Source organism: Acipenser ruthenus, chromosome 39 (assembly GCF_902713425.1).
Source record: "Acipenser ruthenus chromosome 39, fAciRut3.2 maternal haplotype, whole genome shotgun sequence".
In the NCBI taxonomy this organism is placed as follows: domain Eukaryota; kingdom Metazoa; phylum Chordata; class Actinopteri; order Acipenseriformes; family Acipenseridae; genus Acipenser; species Acipenser ruthenus.
The window spans coordinates 3,975,324-3,991,461 of NC_081227.1; the positions used below are offsets into that span (position 1 = coordinate 3,975,324).

General features: G+C 43.3%; 1 protein-coding gene across 6 annotated transcripts in view; it reads left to right on the forward strand.

Annotated features, from left to right (window-relative positions):
• The window catches only part of LOC117397441 (roundabout homolog 3-like), a 97,228-nt gene that overhangs the window by 62,184 nt on the left and 18,906 nt on the right, over positions 1–16,138 (forward strand). For 3 of the 6 annotated variants that reach the window (XM_059009449.1, XM_059009448.1, XM_059009446.1), the window contains exons 3-8: positions 10,239–10,396; positions 10,595–10,715; positions 11,099–11,237; positions 11,752–11,879; positions 12,418–12,429; positions 15,961–16,085. In XM_059009449.1, coding sequence (XP_058865432.1) covers positions 10,239–10,396; positions 10,595–10,715; positions 11,099–11,237; positions 11,752–11,879; positions 12,418–12,429; positions 15,961–16,085 — 683 coding nt within the window. The remainder of the gene's footprint in view (positions 1–10,238; positions 10,397–10,594; positions 10,716–11,098; positions 11,238–11,751; positions 11,880–12,417; positions 12,430–15,960; positions 16,086–16,138) is intronic. The other 3 variants (XM_059009450.1, XM_059009447.1, XM_059009451.1) reach the window with 1 other exon arrangement.

Consider the following 16,138-nt stretch of genomic DNA (forward strand, 5'->3'; position numbering starts at 1 on the left):
GTACATAAGTACCTTTTTTCCTATTCCCCCAGCAAAAGGGTGCACTTCAATAGTCAAAATATTTAGCATGTATTTACAAAACAGTGCAGCACCAATTATAATTTGCAATGGTTTTGTCTAGCTTAACAATATTCCTGTCCCCTATAACCCTGTAATCTTCTCAACCCAGAGATATACAATGGACAGTAACATTGCAGAGGATTCGGATTAAGGATTAATGCACATGTTTGCAATCTCCACTGTAGCCAAGCTACACTAATTAGATTAGTCCACTACTACTCCTGGCCAATTTGCTTGGCAATAGAAGATGATGATGAAGAAGAAGAATACAGGCTTGCTGCTCAGCCCTTCTGTCTAGTCCCATCGTGGCTGGCCCTCAAGGCTAAGACTGTCTCTGTGGCTTGACCTGGCAGTAACTAATGAATTAATTAGACCTGGCTTGAAACTAATGAGATGGTGGCCAGCATTGATCCCAGTGGAGGGAAGAAGTGGGGTTTGGTTGTGTGGGGGGCAGGAAGGCAGGGGGAGGGGGCTGACTTTGTTGACAACAGGTGGTGGAAGGAAGAGCTTTAAGGCAGCCCCTGGGTTAATGGCCTGTGCATCTGTGTGGCTTTTGTGTGGCTAAAATTACAGAAGAACTGACACTGCACTCGGAACACAACAGCTCTCTGGTCTGACGGTTCTGAGTAATCACATTATATTGGAGCTATTGATCTGTGCTAGTTAGACTGACAGAGTGACATTTAATAACCTTTATCTATCTATCTATCTATCTATCTATCTATCTATCTATCTATCTATCTATCTACCAAGCACGTATATGTTGTTTGCAGTAGAATGCAGCAAGAAAAATGATACATTATTGATATGTAAAAAACTTGTTCCAATAATTGGATGAACCCAAACCGTTTTCCCTAAAATTGTTGCAGAGAATATGGATGGCACCATGATCAGGGAATATCAAAATTATATAACCAGTATAACCATTTCTGCTGCCCATGGTCAGTTTGTCAGATCTCCTGTGTGTGGGTGTTTGGATCAGCCTTGCCTTTGTCCTCTTTGGGATGGACTGGAAGACGTTAGTAGAACGTAGCAGGATTTGGAAGGATTTCTGCCCCTGTGATGGTTTGTTTTGGCAGCACACAGCTATAGTTGAGCCAAGCTCTGGCTGCCAGCAGCTCCCGTTCAGGTGCGGTCTGTCCTGGTTAATAGATCTGGAATGTGCAGTGCTGAAAAGCAGGAATATGTTGCAGGATTGCTCTGTGTTTCCGGGGGTGATTGATTCCCGGCGTCACGTGGCCTGCAGGCCTGGCAAACAGGCGGGAAGGAGGGGCGTGGGGATGTGATCCATGCCAGCCTGGCACACATGTGCATTGACAGGCCTTCTGGGGCTGGGCATCGCGCCAGTCTTCCACGCATACCAGAGTGTGTGCTGCTGGGATCTGCCAGGCCATTGATGCGGGTCTGCTTCAGATCTAGCGTACTGTAACATGTATCCTGTGCACTGCCCTATCTTTTTAATGTGTTTCCTCTATAACTGCATCTATCCATTCTAAACATGTTCTGCTATCCTTTCCTGCATCCCCATACTAAGGCTGTCTGCTCTAATGCTGTTTCTAATACAGTATAAGGCTACATTGCACTTAATCTAATGAAGTCCTGAATATATTTATAACCCTTCCATCCACTCCTCAACTCTAATTTGAAGGATCTGTGCTCTGATGCTCAGATACATGGCTGCTATGCCTTTTACCTATCACCAGTATCTTTTGATTATTCCTGGTTATGGTTCTGTAATAGAGACTGCCAAAACACCCCATTTATTTTCAGTCCTTCAGACATTAGACTGAGTGGGTACTTCTTATTTGCCGTAAAACCAGATTAACATTCAAGTGGTGCAGCCAGAATTTCTAGGAGTACTGCAGTGAGCACTGAATTATATCCTCCAATCCATAGCACTAAAAGCCTACTTGAACCAGAGGGCATTGTTTTTCTTTTAGCTTAAGGGCTTTCAAGCTGGGTCTGAAGGTGCACCCTCCAATTGTTAACTGATCGAGGAAGGTGTGATTAATCTGCAGAGATAAAGGGCTGATTTATGGTGTTTGTCTTTGACTTGGAGAATTGGAACCACCCAAATGCTGATCTGTTCCGTTGGGATGGTAATGGATTCGGGCTGATAATGCACATTTGAGTGACGTAAAATACGAAGAAGGTAGGCTTTTGAGGATTCACTGCAGTAACGTCTAAGCAGTTTCCTCTATGATTGAGTAGAACATGGCAAAGGGAAGACATTAGCTTTGAAATTGCAGGCGCTCTGCTAAATGTCAAGACCATTCGCATTTGCATTCAGATTTGTTTTCTTCCATCAAAAATATTCCAGTGCTAAACATAGGTGACCCCCCCAGCTCACAAAGTATGTTTACTTGCACTGATAGCAATATAAAGATAATAAGAAAAATAGCAGATAAACATGCTGCAATTGTACCGCTAAATTAACTTTTAAATACCTTTCATTTCAACATTCAAATGGCTTTTAGTCAAAATGTTTTTGATTGGTTTCTTTTAAAAGACCACACTGTGCCTGTCAATGAGCAGGTATACGTATCCCTCCCACCCCTCCACCCCCCTCCTAAAAGCAATATATGCAGACTATTACTAGATTCAAGTAATCCTCCTTTTACACAGACAATTGGTCCATTAGCTCTTAAAGTACTCGGCCACACGCACAGGATTAGACAGCCTCAGTAATGGGTTTATTGCTGCTACGCTCTGAATACATAACAACAATAGCAAGGGCTGAAGGCCTCCCAAAGCCTGGCCATGAATATTGCAGGTTTTCTTGTGTTGCATTGATTTGTTTTGCTGGAACGTCTGTCCCATTGAGGTGCGTGAAGGTCTACAGTTTTGGCGGGTACGGGGGTCACCAAAATGGAAACAATTCATCCACCCCCCGCAAATCCTGATATCTCTTTAATTTAGTTTTTGTTTTTTCACTTTATTTTTCTGTGCTAGACTAAATAGTGTCTCGGCTAAGGCACATATTTTGACCATTTCTTTTTTTTGTGTTGTTCGGTTAGCTATCGTGTTTTGACTAGGCAGTAACGTTGCTGGCTTCAGTGGCGTAAGAGGTCATAATATTTTGAAAACTTGATTATCCAGTTTTCCAGACTTCAAAACAAGCTTTTGTTTAGGGTAACCTGATTGATTCGACCTAATCACACATTTCCCCTAATAATAATTGCTGCAGTCAGTGAAAGTTAGAGAGACGGATACACAAGACTCTTGCTTCAGTGCAATGTTGTATTTTTAGAAACGCTTTGGGTGGAACTAAAAGCTCTTAAACCAGCCTTTCTGATTTGTTTTTTCCCAAGATCATCTAGCTTTTATGATTAGGATTAGAATCAGGGTTGGGTTCACTGATCTTTTTATACAGTTCAGGTCACCGATCTCCATAGTCCGGACTGGACCTATTGTCGAGAGCAGCTCTTCCTATGGACAACAAACATTGTTAGCTAGATATATTCAGCAAAGAGAAGACATAACCAAGTTTTGTTTGATAATGTGACAATTGCTTCTGAACATCAGTCACTTTAACTATAACTCCAAGCAAACACTTGTTAACTGGTGAACAGCAGGAGTGTAGAACTGGATCACAGATTGTTTTTTTCTGTTTAAATGGTTTATAGCATTAAATGCAAATTTCACTGACTTCTTGAAACAGTCTCCAGTGTGGCCAATTACAAAAAATAAGGCTCTGCCCAGCTTTACCATGTGCTAGCTTTTGGCAGATACACAACAGAACTATGTGGATAGTAATTCTGAGCATCTCCAGCGTAGTCTACAAACTGCTTGAAGGAGCTGGTTGATACCCATCTCCGTCCTGGTTGCTAGACCAACCCATCATGGCTAACAGCATGCCCTGGCATACTCCTTGCGGGAGGAAATTAATTATTTACGCAGGTGGGGCGCTGGTTGCTGGGAAGGTGGAGAGATTAACCTCACACACAGGGACGCACCTTCTGTGGACGTCTTAATGAGGACGTCTGGATGATTATTTTTGATAGATGCACTGCATAGATTTGCAGTCAGGATAAATAGGCACAGACTGAAATTGCCACAAAGGCTGTCTCTTCTTCTTCCAAATTATAAACCACCCTTTAACGCTTCCAACGCAGCTGCTAGGTTGCTGGGTTTGGTCCCACTTGGAAAGACCGAAGCTGGATTTTATACAGGGTGGTTGCCAGTGTTTGGTTTAAGCTCCAGAGCTCCAGGGCTAGGAGATATGGTGCTCGGTTTTAAGCAGGGTTAGGATTTGGTTAGCCACAGGCTGGGTTTTGAAAATGGGGGTGATTCAAGAGTTCAAGCAAGCCCCCTAGGCTCGGCGATCCAAGGCTAGTTGTTGAAAAGCTCAGTCCTACATCAGCGCAGAATAACAAGCTCTAGCTAGCTTGCTGCACATGCGGCTCAGCGACGCAAAGTGAGGCGTAATTTATAGGCTTCAATTTGCAAGCCTGCCATGTCGGGGTGTTTTGAACTGTAAGGGATGGCCGTGTTGGGGTTTTATGGGCAGTTTAAAGCATAGCAGAGTGGTGAGGTAACTTATCAAATGGCTCTTCGACAGCTTGTCTCCCGAGTCATGCAGGACTCCTGTTTCTCCTTTTCGGGAACAGCTGGAAACTTGGGAACAAGAGTTTGAAGTTGAATTTTTTTCTCCTCTGCCTGACAAGTGTAGCATTGTCAAGTGTATGAGGACCTGAGGTCGAAGCTTCAGGTGCTAGGCTTTGAAGAGGCCAGCTCTGAAGGCAATTCACTCCAGCTTTGGGTTACCTTGCCGGCAGCGGTGCAGAGCAGTGGAAGGTTTGGTCTAGACTGAAGACACACAATGAATGTTTGTTTTAGCTTTTTTTTCAACAGCTGCTTTTGTGTGCATGTTGTTATGTATAAATCAAGGCCGTCTCGGTAGGCAAGCAAACAATGTTAACAATTTCACACACTCACTCACATGTGTACACTACACAGATACATCTGTACCACAATCCCACAGTGCACATGCACACAGGATTAAAAATAGTTACCATTGTGGTCACAGTCAAAAATTACAAAAGCATTTTATAAATAAAAAAATGTACAAAAATGATTTGTGTGCAAGTACCTTGACATACAGACACTAACCTAGATACCGTATCCAATCAAGACACTTCTGGACTGAACGTGCCAGGCATACATTTATAAAAGAAAAATCACAGCAAAGATGTGTACACACAGACACGCAGCATGCGCGCGTGCGCATACACACACATACACACACAAACACACACACACACACAGATAAACACATCCATCCAGTTTGGGGACCCGCTGCTTATTTCCCACTGAAACCCCTGAGGCAATCCTTGGCCAGCCTGCACAGGCGAGCCCCCTGCTTCCTGCAGCAGCACAGGCCTCATTATTCAACCAGCCCTTTCTTTGATCCAGTTTTCAGCGGGGGGGGGGGGGGGGTGTTAGAAAACAATGCAGGGGAGTTCAGAAAGGGACAGATGTCCAGGGAACACGTGTCTCATAGCGCCCCGTCTTCCCAAACCTGAGGGGGGTTCCAACTCAGGAGGCACAGTCCTGTGTGACAGCTGTGCTCAGTAATACAAGGACAGCTCTAAACAGGACCAGGTTGGGTTTATATAAAGGCGAAACTAGAGAATACCAGCCCCAGGTAATTTCAACCTGAACAAACTGCTTTCTCCCCCTACGTAACACCTGTGTAATATTTTTATACGTTGTCAAAAATCATAGGGTACACATGTAGCCGTAATAAGGGGAACTGTACTGTTACGATACACAATGGCTCATAATGAGATCCTGTAAGCTGAGGCCTTTGTTACCCACGATGGTACTGTTTGAACAAGAACAAACCCTGTTATAAAAAATAATAATGCTTGAGTTCCAATGCGGGGTGAGGAGGGAATATGCAAGGCAAAAATATACACAATAAGGCACTTTCTTGGTCTTGGTAGACTTATGGTCGGATGAGGATCATTTGCTTGTGGAAAGCTGACAAATGCGTGATCATAGTGTCCCAAATTGAATCCCTGCTCCTGCTGATACTGAGTCACAGTATCCCTTCATTTGTATTCTGAAACGGTACACTGGGTAGCTTGAATACAGATTCCACTAATGTAAACAGGAGTATTCAAAGCAAGGTGTCCAGAATAATAGCACTCCTAATAAGGCTGTTCTCCTATATGTTATTGTAAGTAATTGCTCAGAATCCTAATGGAATAGTCGTGTATGCAAACACTGCCTCTGCCAGTCTCAGAGTGTAAGACCTTTGCTCAGAACTGCGTCTGTAGCATATGTTTACTTTATGTTAAACACTGAGTATTGGCACAGTGCTGTGAATTTAAAAAAAAAGACCATTCCAGCCTGAAATGGGTTGATTAATTCATTAAAAGCAGTTGCAATTTGGATCATTTTAGAAGTAACACTTTTATGAAACGCACAGGCTGGAAGAAATATATTGACAAATGTTTAGCGTCTTTATTATTTTTATCTGGTGGCTTCTTTCTCTATTTTTGTATACATGACAATGTGGAGAGTGGTGTGTCAAAGTGTAGCCCAGGTCCCTTTGACGTTACTATCAATGGTATTGTGTTGCCCTGCTGGAATGTCGCAGATTGGCCGAGGCATGGGGAGGGTGATCTGGGTTAGTTAATCCTGTGAAAGTGGAATGTGCCCGTTTGGCCCTCCGGGGAGAGAGGGAGTGATCCATCTGCTCTACTGATACCCCCATGACATTACAGGTTATTGATTATTGATTGGGCTGGGAGGAGACTATCCACTCCCCACTGCTTTGTCCTGGATGTCTGTCTGTGTGCCAGCCTGTCCGTACACCTGGAGATCTTACAATTGAGATGGATATAAGAAGATGGATGTGTGACTTGAATGAAGGATAGAATTGCAGCGTCTCAGAACGGTTGCATATGAAAATGACCAGTCATAGAGACAGATGTAGTACAGAGAGGTATTGAGTCGGACACAAGCCGATGTTAATTCAGTTGTTTCTTTTTGGCCTACAGTTGCTAGATGGGAGTAAAACTAAACAGCTATTGTAGTCTGTTTAATTGAATTCTGAAGCAAGTTCAGATTTTTAATAGACAAAAAAATATAATTATTAAACAGGCATTGCTTATTGCATCTGAGGTGTACTTCCTGTATAATGCAATATTTTTTCTCCAGATATTTATATATGTCGTGACATACAGTCTGTATAAACAGGTGTCAATAGATGCAAATAGATGTCAATAGATGCAAATAGATGCACAGGTCAGGCGTGGTAACAGATGAACAGATATACTAGATAGATACTTCAGATGGATGGAGAATGAACTCGGAAGAGACAGCTAGATAGATGTTTTAGCTGATTGTGTACTCTGTAAAAGACCTACTAAAATATTAACGTGGTATTAGATGAGAAATGGATTTATTTATTTTTTTTAGCCAAGGGATTCGTTAGCGAGAGCCCACCGTAGCTCCAGTGTGGTGGGAGGACTGCCTTAATTGAAGTGGATTGGTGGCCTGTCGGGGATTACACAGGCTTTTTTGTAGTCAGCACAAGGGGTCCCCGGGGACAACAGCTCAGGGTCAGAGGGCATCAATCGCCCCAAGGTTTTGTGGGTAATTGCCAGGGCCTAATCAACCTCCCTTTGCCTAATACATTTTCAGTTTCAGGGGTGGTTAGAGGGTTGGGGTTTTTGGACCCAGCACATGGACCTTGTATTGACAATGACAGGTGAACAGAGGTTTTCTGTACCTATAAAGGCACTTCATTCTTTATTATTTTTGCCAACAGCGGCAGTTTCTTTGGGTAGTGTGGCTTAGAGGTTAGGGCTGAAGGACTGGGGGTGGCAGTGTATCCTAATGGTTTGAGCCTGGTTGACTAGAAGAAAATAATCCTCTAATGAGGATAAAGAGCTGTAAAGTCTTTTGAATAAGAATCTAAATTAATGTGGGCCTAATAGAGGCAAATTGACATTAAAAACTTAAGTAAAGGAAATTCTTTCCAGTATTGATTTTGGGTATTGTAAATAAACTGTGCGTAATAAATTAGAAAGTAAATTACTTTGAATTAGGGGCATTACAATTACTGAGGAGGAGTCTAAATTATATGTAATTGAATTCCCAAGGCCTGGCCTGTTTCATAAAATCAGCAAAAAGAAAGAAATAATGAAACAAGTGTTTTTCTTACTTCAGCCTTTTGCAAAATAGACATGATTTTAGACATGATCGATTCAAACCATCCAAAGATAAAAGCAGGAGGCTGAAATCCTAAGGTACACCCCCTCTCCCCAACCTCATTTGGGACCCTCACCAAAATAGCATCCCGTTGACAAGCAACCATTAAAAATGAAACTGATTTTCCTGATCCACATGCGTGATTAAAGGGTCGCTTTGTCGCTTGGCTTTCCCTTCATTAGAGGACAGGGCCACATTAATCAGTCTGGGCGGTCCCTTCGTGCTGCCGTGACATTGTGGTGACATTAGCTCTGTAATTTACTCTAATGAACCAACCCCCCTGTCTGTCTTTCACTGCTGTACAGTGGACTGTCATTGATTTCTGCTTTCCACAGCGTTCTACTCACACCTCTTGCTCAGCGGAGAACCCCCTTATACCAATAAAGACTCTACCTGCAGCCAAGCTGGGATTGCGGGGGGCCACAGGGTAATGCCCTTAGACAATTACCATCCAGAACCAACCTCTTCATACGTATACTTTGTATACGAAAACACTTCTTGGAAAATTGTCTGTTTTTCATTACACACATATTTAATATTTGATTATTCGGAACCAATTTATTTGGCTTGAGATTGTTAGCTCATAATGTTTGCAGGGCCTGAGACACTTTTTATTAGCATAAGCTGAATCTTAATATTAAGTATTTATCACAGTCATATCAGTAATTTACAGCATTTTAAAGTTTGTATGGCCAAGAACCTTTCTTTGGTTATTTTTTTGCTTGAAGCCTCTATAATATTCATATTAAAGTAAAAAATTGACAGAAATGGGGAAACAGCGATAACAGAGCCGAACACTTTAAAAGATAGAGAGGAATACAGATTAAGGTAATAGAAATTCAGCTACTGCAGATCTGATAAATCTCCAAATAAAAATGGAATTTAGATGGAGTACGGTCGATAGAATCAGCCCTGAAGAAATGTGGTGAGTGAAATGTGACGCGGAGAGAGAGCGAGAGAGGGCAAGCGTCAGACAGGTCTGAGTTTTCTGTGTGCGTGTTAGAAAGAAGGGGTTGGTTTGGTTGTCAATTATTCATCAGGTTCGTGTCGGACTGGAAGGTGTTAATTATTTATGGGTCCTGATGGTTAAAAACAACAGACAGGCAACAAAACATGGGAAAGGGAGCTAACTGAGACCAGAAGGAGGGCGGAGGTCTTCAAAGCAACCTCTCACTGACTCTCGCTCCGAAATCGGTGGGAGAACATGTTCCTTCAATTCCATCTGGGAGCTCTGAACATTGCAAATGAACCAAGTCCAATTCTGCACAGTGCTAGTTCTGTCTTCCACCTCAAAAGCCAAATCAAAGGGGTTTCAATGGGGCTTCCTCTACTTGGAGTGTCTACTCTCCAGGGGCAGAGCAACTTGGTTTGACCTGACCTGGGGCGTATTGTGCTGGAGGTGATCTTAGCTCCAGCAGGAGAGCTATGGGAATAGCCCTGCTCCTGAGTTTCTGCAGGGCTTCTGCTAAAGAATTCCTTGTTGTCTCAAGCCGGCAAACAGCCGATTGCTTCAATCACTGGCTATAGAACAAAGTGATGCAGCCTCGCTCCATTCTCTAGCCCAGGTTATTTCGATCCCTGTTATTCCAGGTGGACTTGGGGAGGAGAAATCTGTAAGCTGAAGAAACAAAGTAACTGCCTGGAGGAAAATTTGAAAACTAATGAAAACTCTTTCCAAGACACACAACACAGTTGCTACACACACACACAGTGCATTACACAAGTTTTATACGGTTAGTACTTTAGGAACCCGATCACAGGCTTATTGGTTCGATATAGCAATTGAGGATATGGTTGAAGCACAGACCTGGACTGGAAGAGACAAGGTTGTCTATCCAATACCCAAATCAACACAGCAAAAGGGAGGTTGTTGTTCTGAATATAGTGCTAGCAGTACAGAAGGTGGAGTAATTGGTCTCATCTCTATCCCCTCTTGCCCTCTGTCTCTCCAGTCCTCCGGGATGATTTCCGACAGGCCCCCAGTGATGTCGTGGTCGCAGCGGGAGAGCCAGCGGTCATGGAGTGCCTTCCTCCAAGGGGCCACCCAGAGCCAACCATCTCCTGGAAGAAAAACAACATCAAAGTCACTGACAAGGAGGAGCGAATCACGGTGAGCCAGGGCCTGGGCTGGGGTGGTGGTTTCAGAACATTAATAAAATACCCTCATCTCAGCTTTGATAGATACCCATTTAAAACTCTCTATATGCCCTCTTTCTCCAGAGAAATATTTGGTCACTGTGGTCACTCTAAAAATTGTAAACAATGTAAAAAGCAGTGCTGATTCCTCTGTGTCTCGTGTGGTTTTCAGATCCGCGGTGGGAAGCTGATGATCTCAAACACGCGGAAGAGCGACGCTGGGATGTACGTGTGCGTGGGCACTAACATGGTGGGGGAGAGAGACAGCGACCCCGCAGAGCTGGTAGTGTTTGGTGGGTATCGGACAGCTTTTAACTGCTTCATCAATGCAAAGCACAGGCCTGCTCCAAGGGTATCTGAATTTGAATTATTTTGCTGGATAAAAAAATCCAAATAACATATTTCCGAAAACCCTGAACTGCACAGAGAAAAAAATCTTGTACGTACGAGATAATCCCCTACATTTTTTTCCCCACCAGGCTTCCGTACATATCAAACACATAGCAGAACATTGTGTTATTTAGCAACAACAAAAGTACTGTCTGCAGCAGATATTACCCCTAATCAATTGACAACACTTAATTATTACTACATACTGTAGCGCCTGTTTCTGGAAATGTTTCCTTTTTTATTGACATTAACCCTTTTGCTTCCTGTTCTCTTGCGCCCCCTGCAGAGCGGCCAGTGTTTGTGCGGCGCCCGGTGAACCAGGTGGTCTTGTCGGACGAGACGGTGGACTTCGTGTGCGAGGTTCAGGGGGACCCCACACCCACGGCACGCTGGCGTAAGGAGGAGGGGGAGCTGCCCAGGGGGAGGTGAGACACACAACAAAGGAGGAGGAGAGGGCTGACTTCTTAACGGAGGCTGCCAGCACTGCTTAGTGGAAATTTACTGTGTGCATCCTGTGTTGTGAACTTCACCAGTCGGTTTGCAATGCAGTAGGAATGCCCTTGTGGAGGACACTGCTTGCCTTCCCCACTGCGGTCTGGTTTGTATCCAGACAAGAGACTGAAGCAGCCTCATCCCAGCACTTACCATGGGGGAATATTACAACTGTAAAACAAGTAGCACAGCATTTCACAGCTGCTTTATGTACAGCCACATGCTTCTGCTGAAACCTGGGGTGTACTTCGTGAAGCGGTATACACTGATGCATAATCTCACAGCACGTCGTCATCGTAGAACTGGAAGTGGCTTTCTTTAGGATGTTCAGGATTGCATAATGCTCAAGAGGTTTCCATTCAAAATGATTGATCTGGGTTTAATTTAAGCAAAGTAGCACAGCGGTTCTAGCACTTTTCTTACCCTTGCTTTTGTCGCACTTTTAAGGTTTGAAATTCGGAGCGACAACAGATTGCAGATAACCCAAGTGCATGCGGAGGATGAGGGCACATACACCTGCCTGGCAGAGAACAGCGTGGGCAAAGCAGAGGTGTCGGGCACCCTACAAGTACATGGTAAGACACCGGCATAGTGCCCGGACTACTTAGGGCAGGAGTGCACAAGTCCCATCCTTGAAGGCCTTCAGGTTTCAAAGGTGTAATTAAATAATTAAGTGATTAAGACCTGTCAGGAGGTTAAATTGGTTTGATTAAGTAATTTTGGGTTTAGGTGGAACAAAGAGAACAGCAGGAGGGCTCAAGAGCCCAAGGGCCTGGAATTGTACTCTCCTGATTTAGGGAATAAGGCCATTCCAAATGGTACATTTGTTACAGTGATAAATCATTGCCTTGGGCTTGCCAGCAGTCTGATATTTACGATTTATCCGCTGTAACAAACGTTACAAATTCATTGTTTTATATTAGTTAATTGAATGTTAATTGAATGTTTCATTTTCTTTATTTTACTTGTTAATATTCCAAACATCTGTTTCATTTGCCATAGTCCACGTTGGCACATCAGCACAACCTCAAACATTTTTTTTAAACGCTTTGCTCTTCAAATCAAACCCATCTCACGTTTTTTTTTTTTCTCTTCATTTTCTCTCCATTCCAGTCGGCCCGTTCCGTAAGTAGCCATTTCATCTCATCGGTGTACTGGTGCATGCTGGGGATACGGTGGAATATTTATAAGGTCAAGCCGTTGTGGTCACTAACGGGAGGGAGGTCATATTTATTGCACAGCAACAAATATTTCCCCTGAGTGCAAGAAATCCATAGATTAAAAAGAATTTGCTGCTTATTCCCAAACCACAGTCACAACCAGAGGTATCCCTACAGAAGCTTATAACAGAGCTAGCTTCTCTGTCCCATAGCCCTCCTGGAGACAGGGGCCGCAGCAGTATAATCCTTATTGAAACTCTACATTCAGACTAGCCCCAGAAGTCATTGATCCTGCCCCATTAGCAACCACAACAGACCGGCCTTATATCCGTGCATGTCAGAATGTATTCTTTATGTTGAAAGATTAAGGTTTGCATTAATAAAATATTAGCATGTTGGGATGTTCCTTGCAAACCGCTCTGTAATCATTTAGTAGTGCTCTTTCAGGCTTTATGAATTTCGTTTTGCAAGTTCATAGTGGGGAGACTATCTAAAGACTATCTGAAGTCTCAAAACCCAAAGACGATGTTGCCTCTTTACAGAATTCAGGTCAGTGTTTAGTGGGGATCTCTCATTTACATTTAAAGGGTTATTGAGGACCCATATAAAGAGCAAGGAGCGTGAAAATAATACATGTGTTTTTACTTCAAGCGGACAGGTAATCAATGCAAAGCAACAGTGGGTTTTATGTAGGACACCAGGAGTCTAAAGTGCCCAGATAAATTAAGAGCTGAATTCCTCTAAAGCTTTTAAATAAGGCCCCGTGTCTTTTAAAAAGGGTGATATCAGAGGCCTCCTAATGTGTTTTCCTCACATTTTTGTGTAACTGGGGTTTTGGTTTATTTATTTCCCTCAATCTTACATCGTTTAAATTGATTTGAAGCTGCCTTGTCAGCTGATGGGCTCTATATTTAGATTCTGTTGGAAGACTAGCGTCTAATTGAGACAGTGATTTGGCCTGGTTCAGGGAGAGTTGCGGAGGATTGGTTTTCCTTTAAAGCTGTGGGAAACAAACATACAGCACATAATGAATAGCTGCACTGGACTGAAATAAAGTGCAGTGGATTGGTACAGATAGCAGTGAAGCTGATCTGTTACTGTTGTGTACAGTATCTGCTTATTTATTTCACACATTTTTTTTTTACTGGTAATGTAATTGAATAAAACAAACACCACACCTTAACTATGTTTTTACCATGTGTACCCTGATTCTATAGTGCTTTACGATGCTTCTCAGAATCGGTAATATTTGTGGGGGACCTAGACTATTATATTTGTCTCTTAGAGCTGCCAGCTATGAGGAATTTAGGGCAGTAAGACTTGGACGTATATGAGAACAACTCCAGAATATGGCTAGATCCTTTAACCTGTGGGCAAAGTATGTGGTCGTCATGCCCAGGGGCAGAATGTGCACATCTGTTACACTGTATGATCTCCACTATCCCAGCATGCATCATTACAAATCCTCTGCCTAGCAACCGCAGCAAAGTTCTGTGATCAAGCAGATTCGGATTTAATCGCTGTTTTTTTTTTTTCTGGTAAGTGGGGTCATTGGCACAGTGAATTCAATTTCAGGATTATCCATCACATTTTGTATAAAGTGTTTTCTACCACCCCTCTCTTTGAGGAAGATTATTATAAGTACCTTATACAACTGAGAAAAACAGTAGTCCCGGACTAGTGTATGAAGTCTGTTTCCCTTGTCCTTCAAGCACACATTGTACATGCAGTTCAATATCCATTTCTGTAGCGTCCATTGTGTTTATAGTGAATCTCCCCACATAGGATTGAATTGAAACACATGATCGCTGTCCACTATTGCATGTTAAAACACAGATAAATAGAAATTCTTTGACAAGCGATTCAACGAAATGTCTTTTTTTATTATTATTTTCTACGTACCCCTCTTGTTGTATAATCAGTCCGGTATTGCATGGGATGTGCGGAGAATGCGAAATAATCTATTACCCCATTGCCCGGGGTCAGTGACAGGCAGATTGGAGAGGGGGATTAGTGTGGTTTTATGAGCCTGGCTGGAGAGGTCACCAAGTAGAGAGGTCACTTTATGGAGAGCAGAGATCCTACAGCGCTGACCCCAAGGTGAGGGCGAGATTGACCTCTGGCCATCGCTTCTGCAGTGGCTCACTTCTATATGAGATGTGTAATATGTGTAATCACTCACAGGTGTGCTTCGAAACCTGCCAGCCAAGCAGTAGGGCTGTGTTAATAACAAGAGACCCTCTGGAAGTAATGCAGCACTGAGAGTGATGGTTTTGATATTCTGTTCATAAAGTCTAGACAATCCCCCTTTTTAAATCTGTATTTCAAAGATTCAATTTTAAGAGACCAACATCAGCAGGGTTTAGAGGGATCGATAGCTGTGGTCTGTGCTGTTCAATAATGTGCTATAACTGTAGTCTATATATATTGAAGAATGCACACAATACATAGCAATGCATTGAACGAATAAATAAATGCATGAGTTTTTTCGGCTTACTAAAGCTCCATTTGCTAATTATGGTATATTAAATATGTACTTAGCTGGATATCATCCTCTAGGGCAGAAACAGAAACGCTGTAGATTATACAGTTGATTGTCTTCTTAGTATTTTCATTTTCATGTGGGTGTGTGCGTGCGTGACCTGTGTGTCTTTCGATGTGTTCTTAATTATGAGTGAAAGGGAGAGGAGGAGCAGGTACAGGGGCAGAGGAGGCGAGTTTGCAGTTAGAGGTGAAAGGTGATAGAATTATGCATTCAGATCGCCATGAAATAGACAATTGCTCACAAGCTGATCAATAGCAATCAGGTGGCTCGGGAGACGGGTGAGGGGGCAGCAACTCAGGCATGGATAGCAACCATCTCCCCTTCTCTCATACACCCTCACCACCACCACGGGGTGCAGCCTGTCTGGGTGGGTATCTGGAAGTACTCTACATGGCAGATCTTTGCGTTCTGTCTTGTAATGATGCCTCTGGGAGGCAGGGGGGGAGATAAGGCCTGAAGATTAACATCTGCAAACCCACACCATTGATCATCTTCTTGAAAAGGGCAGGGTGCAGTGCTGGAGTGCAGCGCCTTCGCTAACGAGGGCTACTTCAAAATCCCACCGCTTCTCTCTGTTCTGATCTGATAAACTAGGGGGTATACGCTCACAGCAGCCCCCAGGCTTCTGACAGCACCACACGGAATTGCCCGGATACCCAGGATAGATGTGTTTTTTTTCTTTAACAAGGGAATGACAAGAGACTCCTTAAAGAACCTACAAGCAAGATTTTGAATCATTTTTACTACAAAGAATTGCTATTTGCACAGTTATTTTCCCATAGAAATTTTAATTCTAAAATACATTAACTGTCTGCTCTGTTATTTTTTGAGTTAGGTCACTTTTCCTTTCTGATTTAGAGTAAAAGGTTTTGAGAATGCTTTGGGCCTCAGTTACTAGCCTGCTCCCTGTACTGGTCTAGCCGTGACTAACAGGGTCCCCTTCTCTCACAGTCCCTCCCCAGATTGTGATTCGCCCGCGGGACCAAATCGTGGCTCAAGGGCGGACCGTCACATTCCTCTGCGGCACCAAGGGAAACCCCCCTCCCGCTGTGTTCTGGCAAAAAGAGGGGAGCCAGGTAAGGGTTAGGGGTTGTATATTGCCATCCCCAGCTATAGTGTCCTTTGGGTC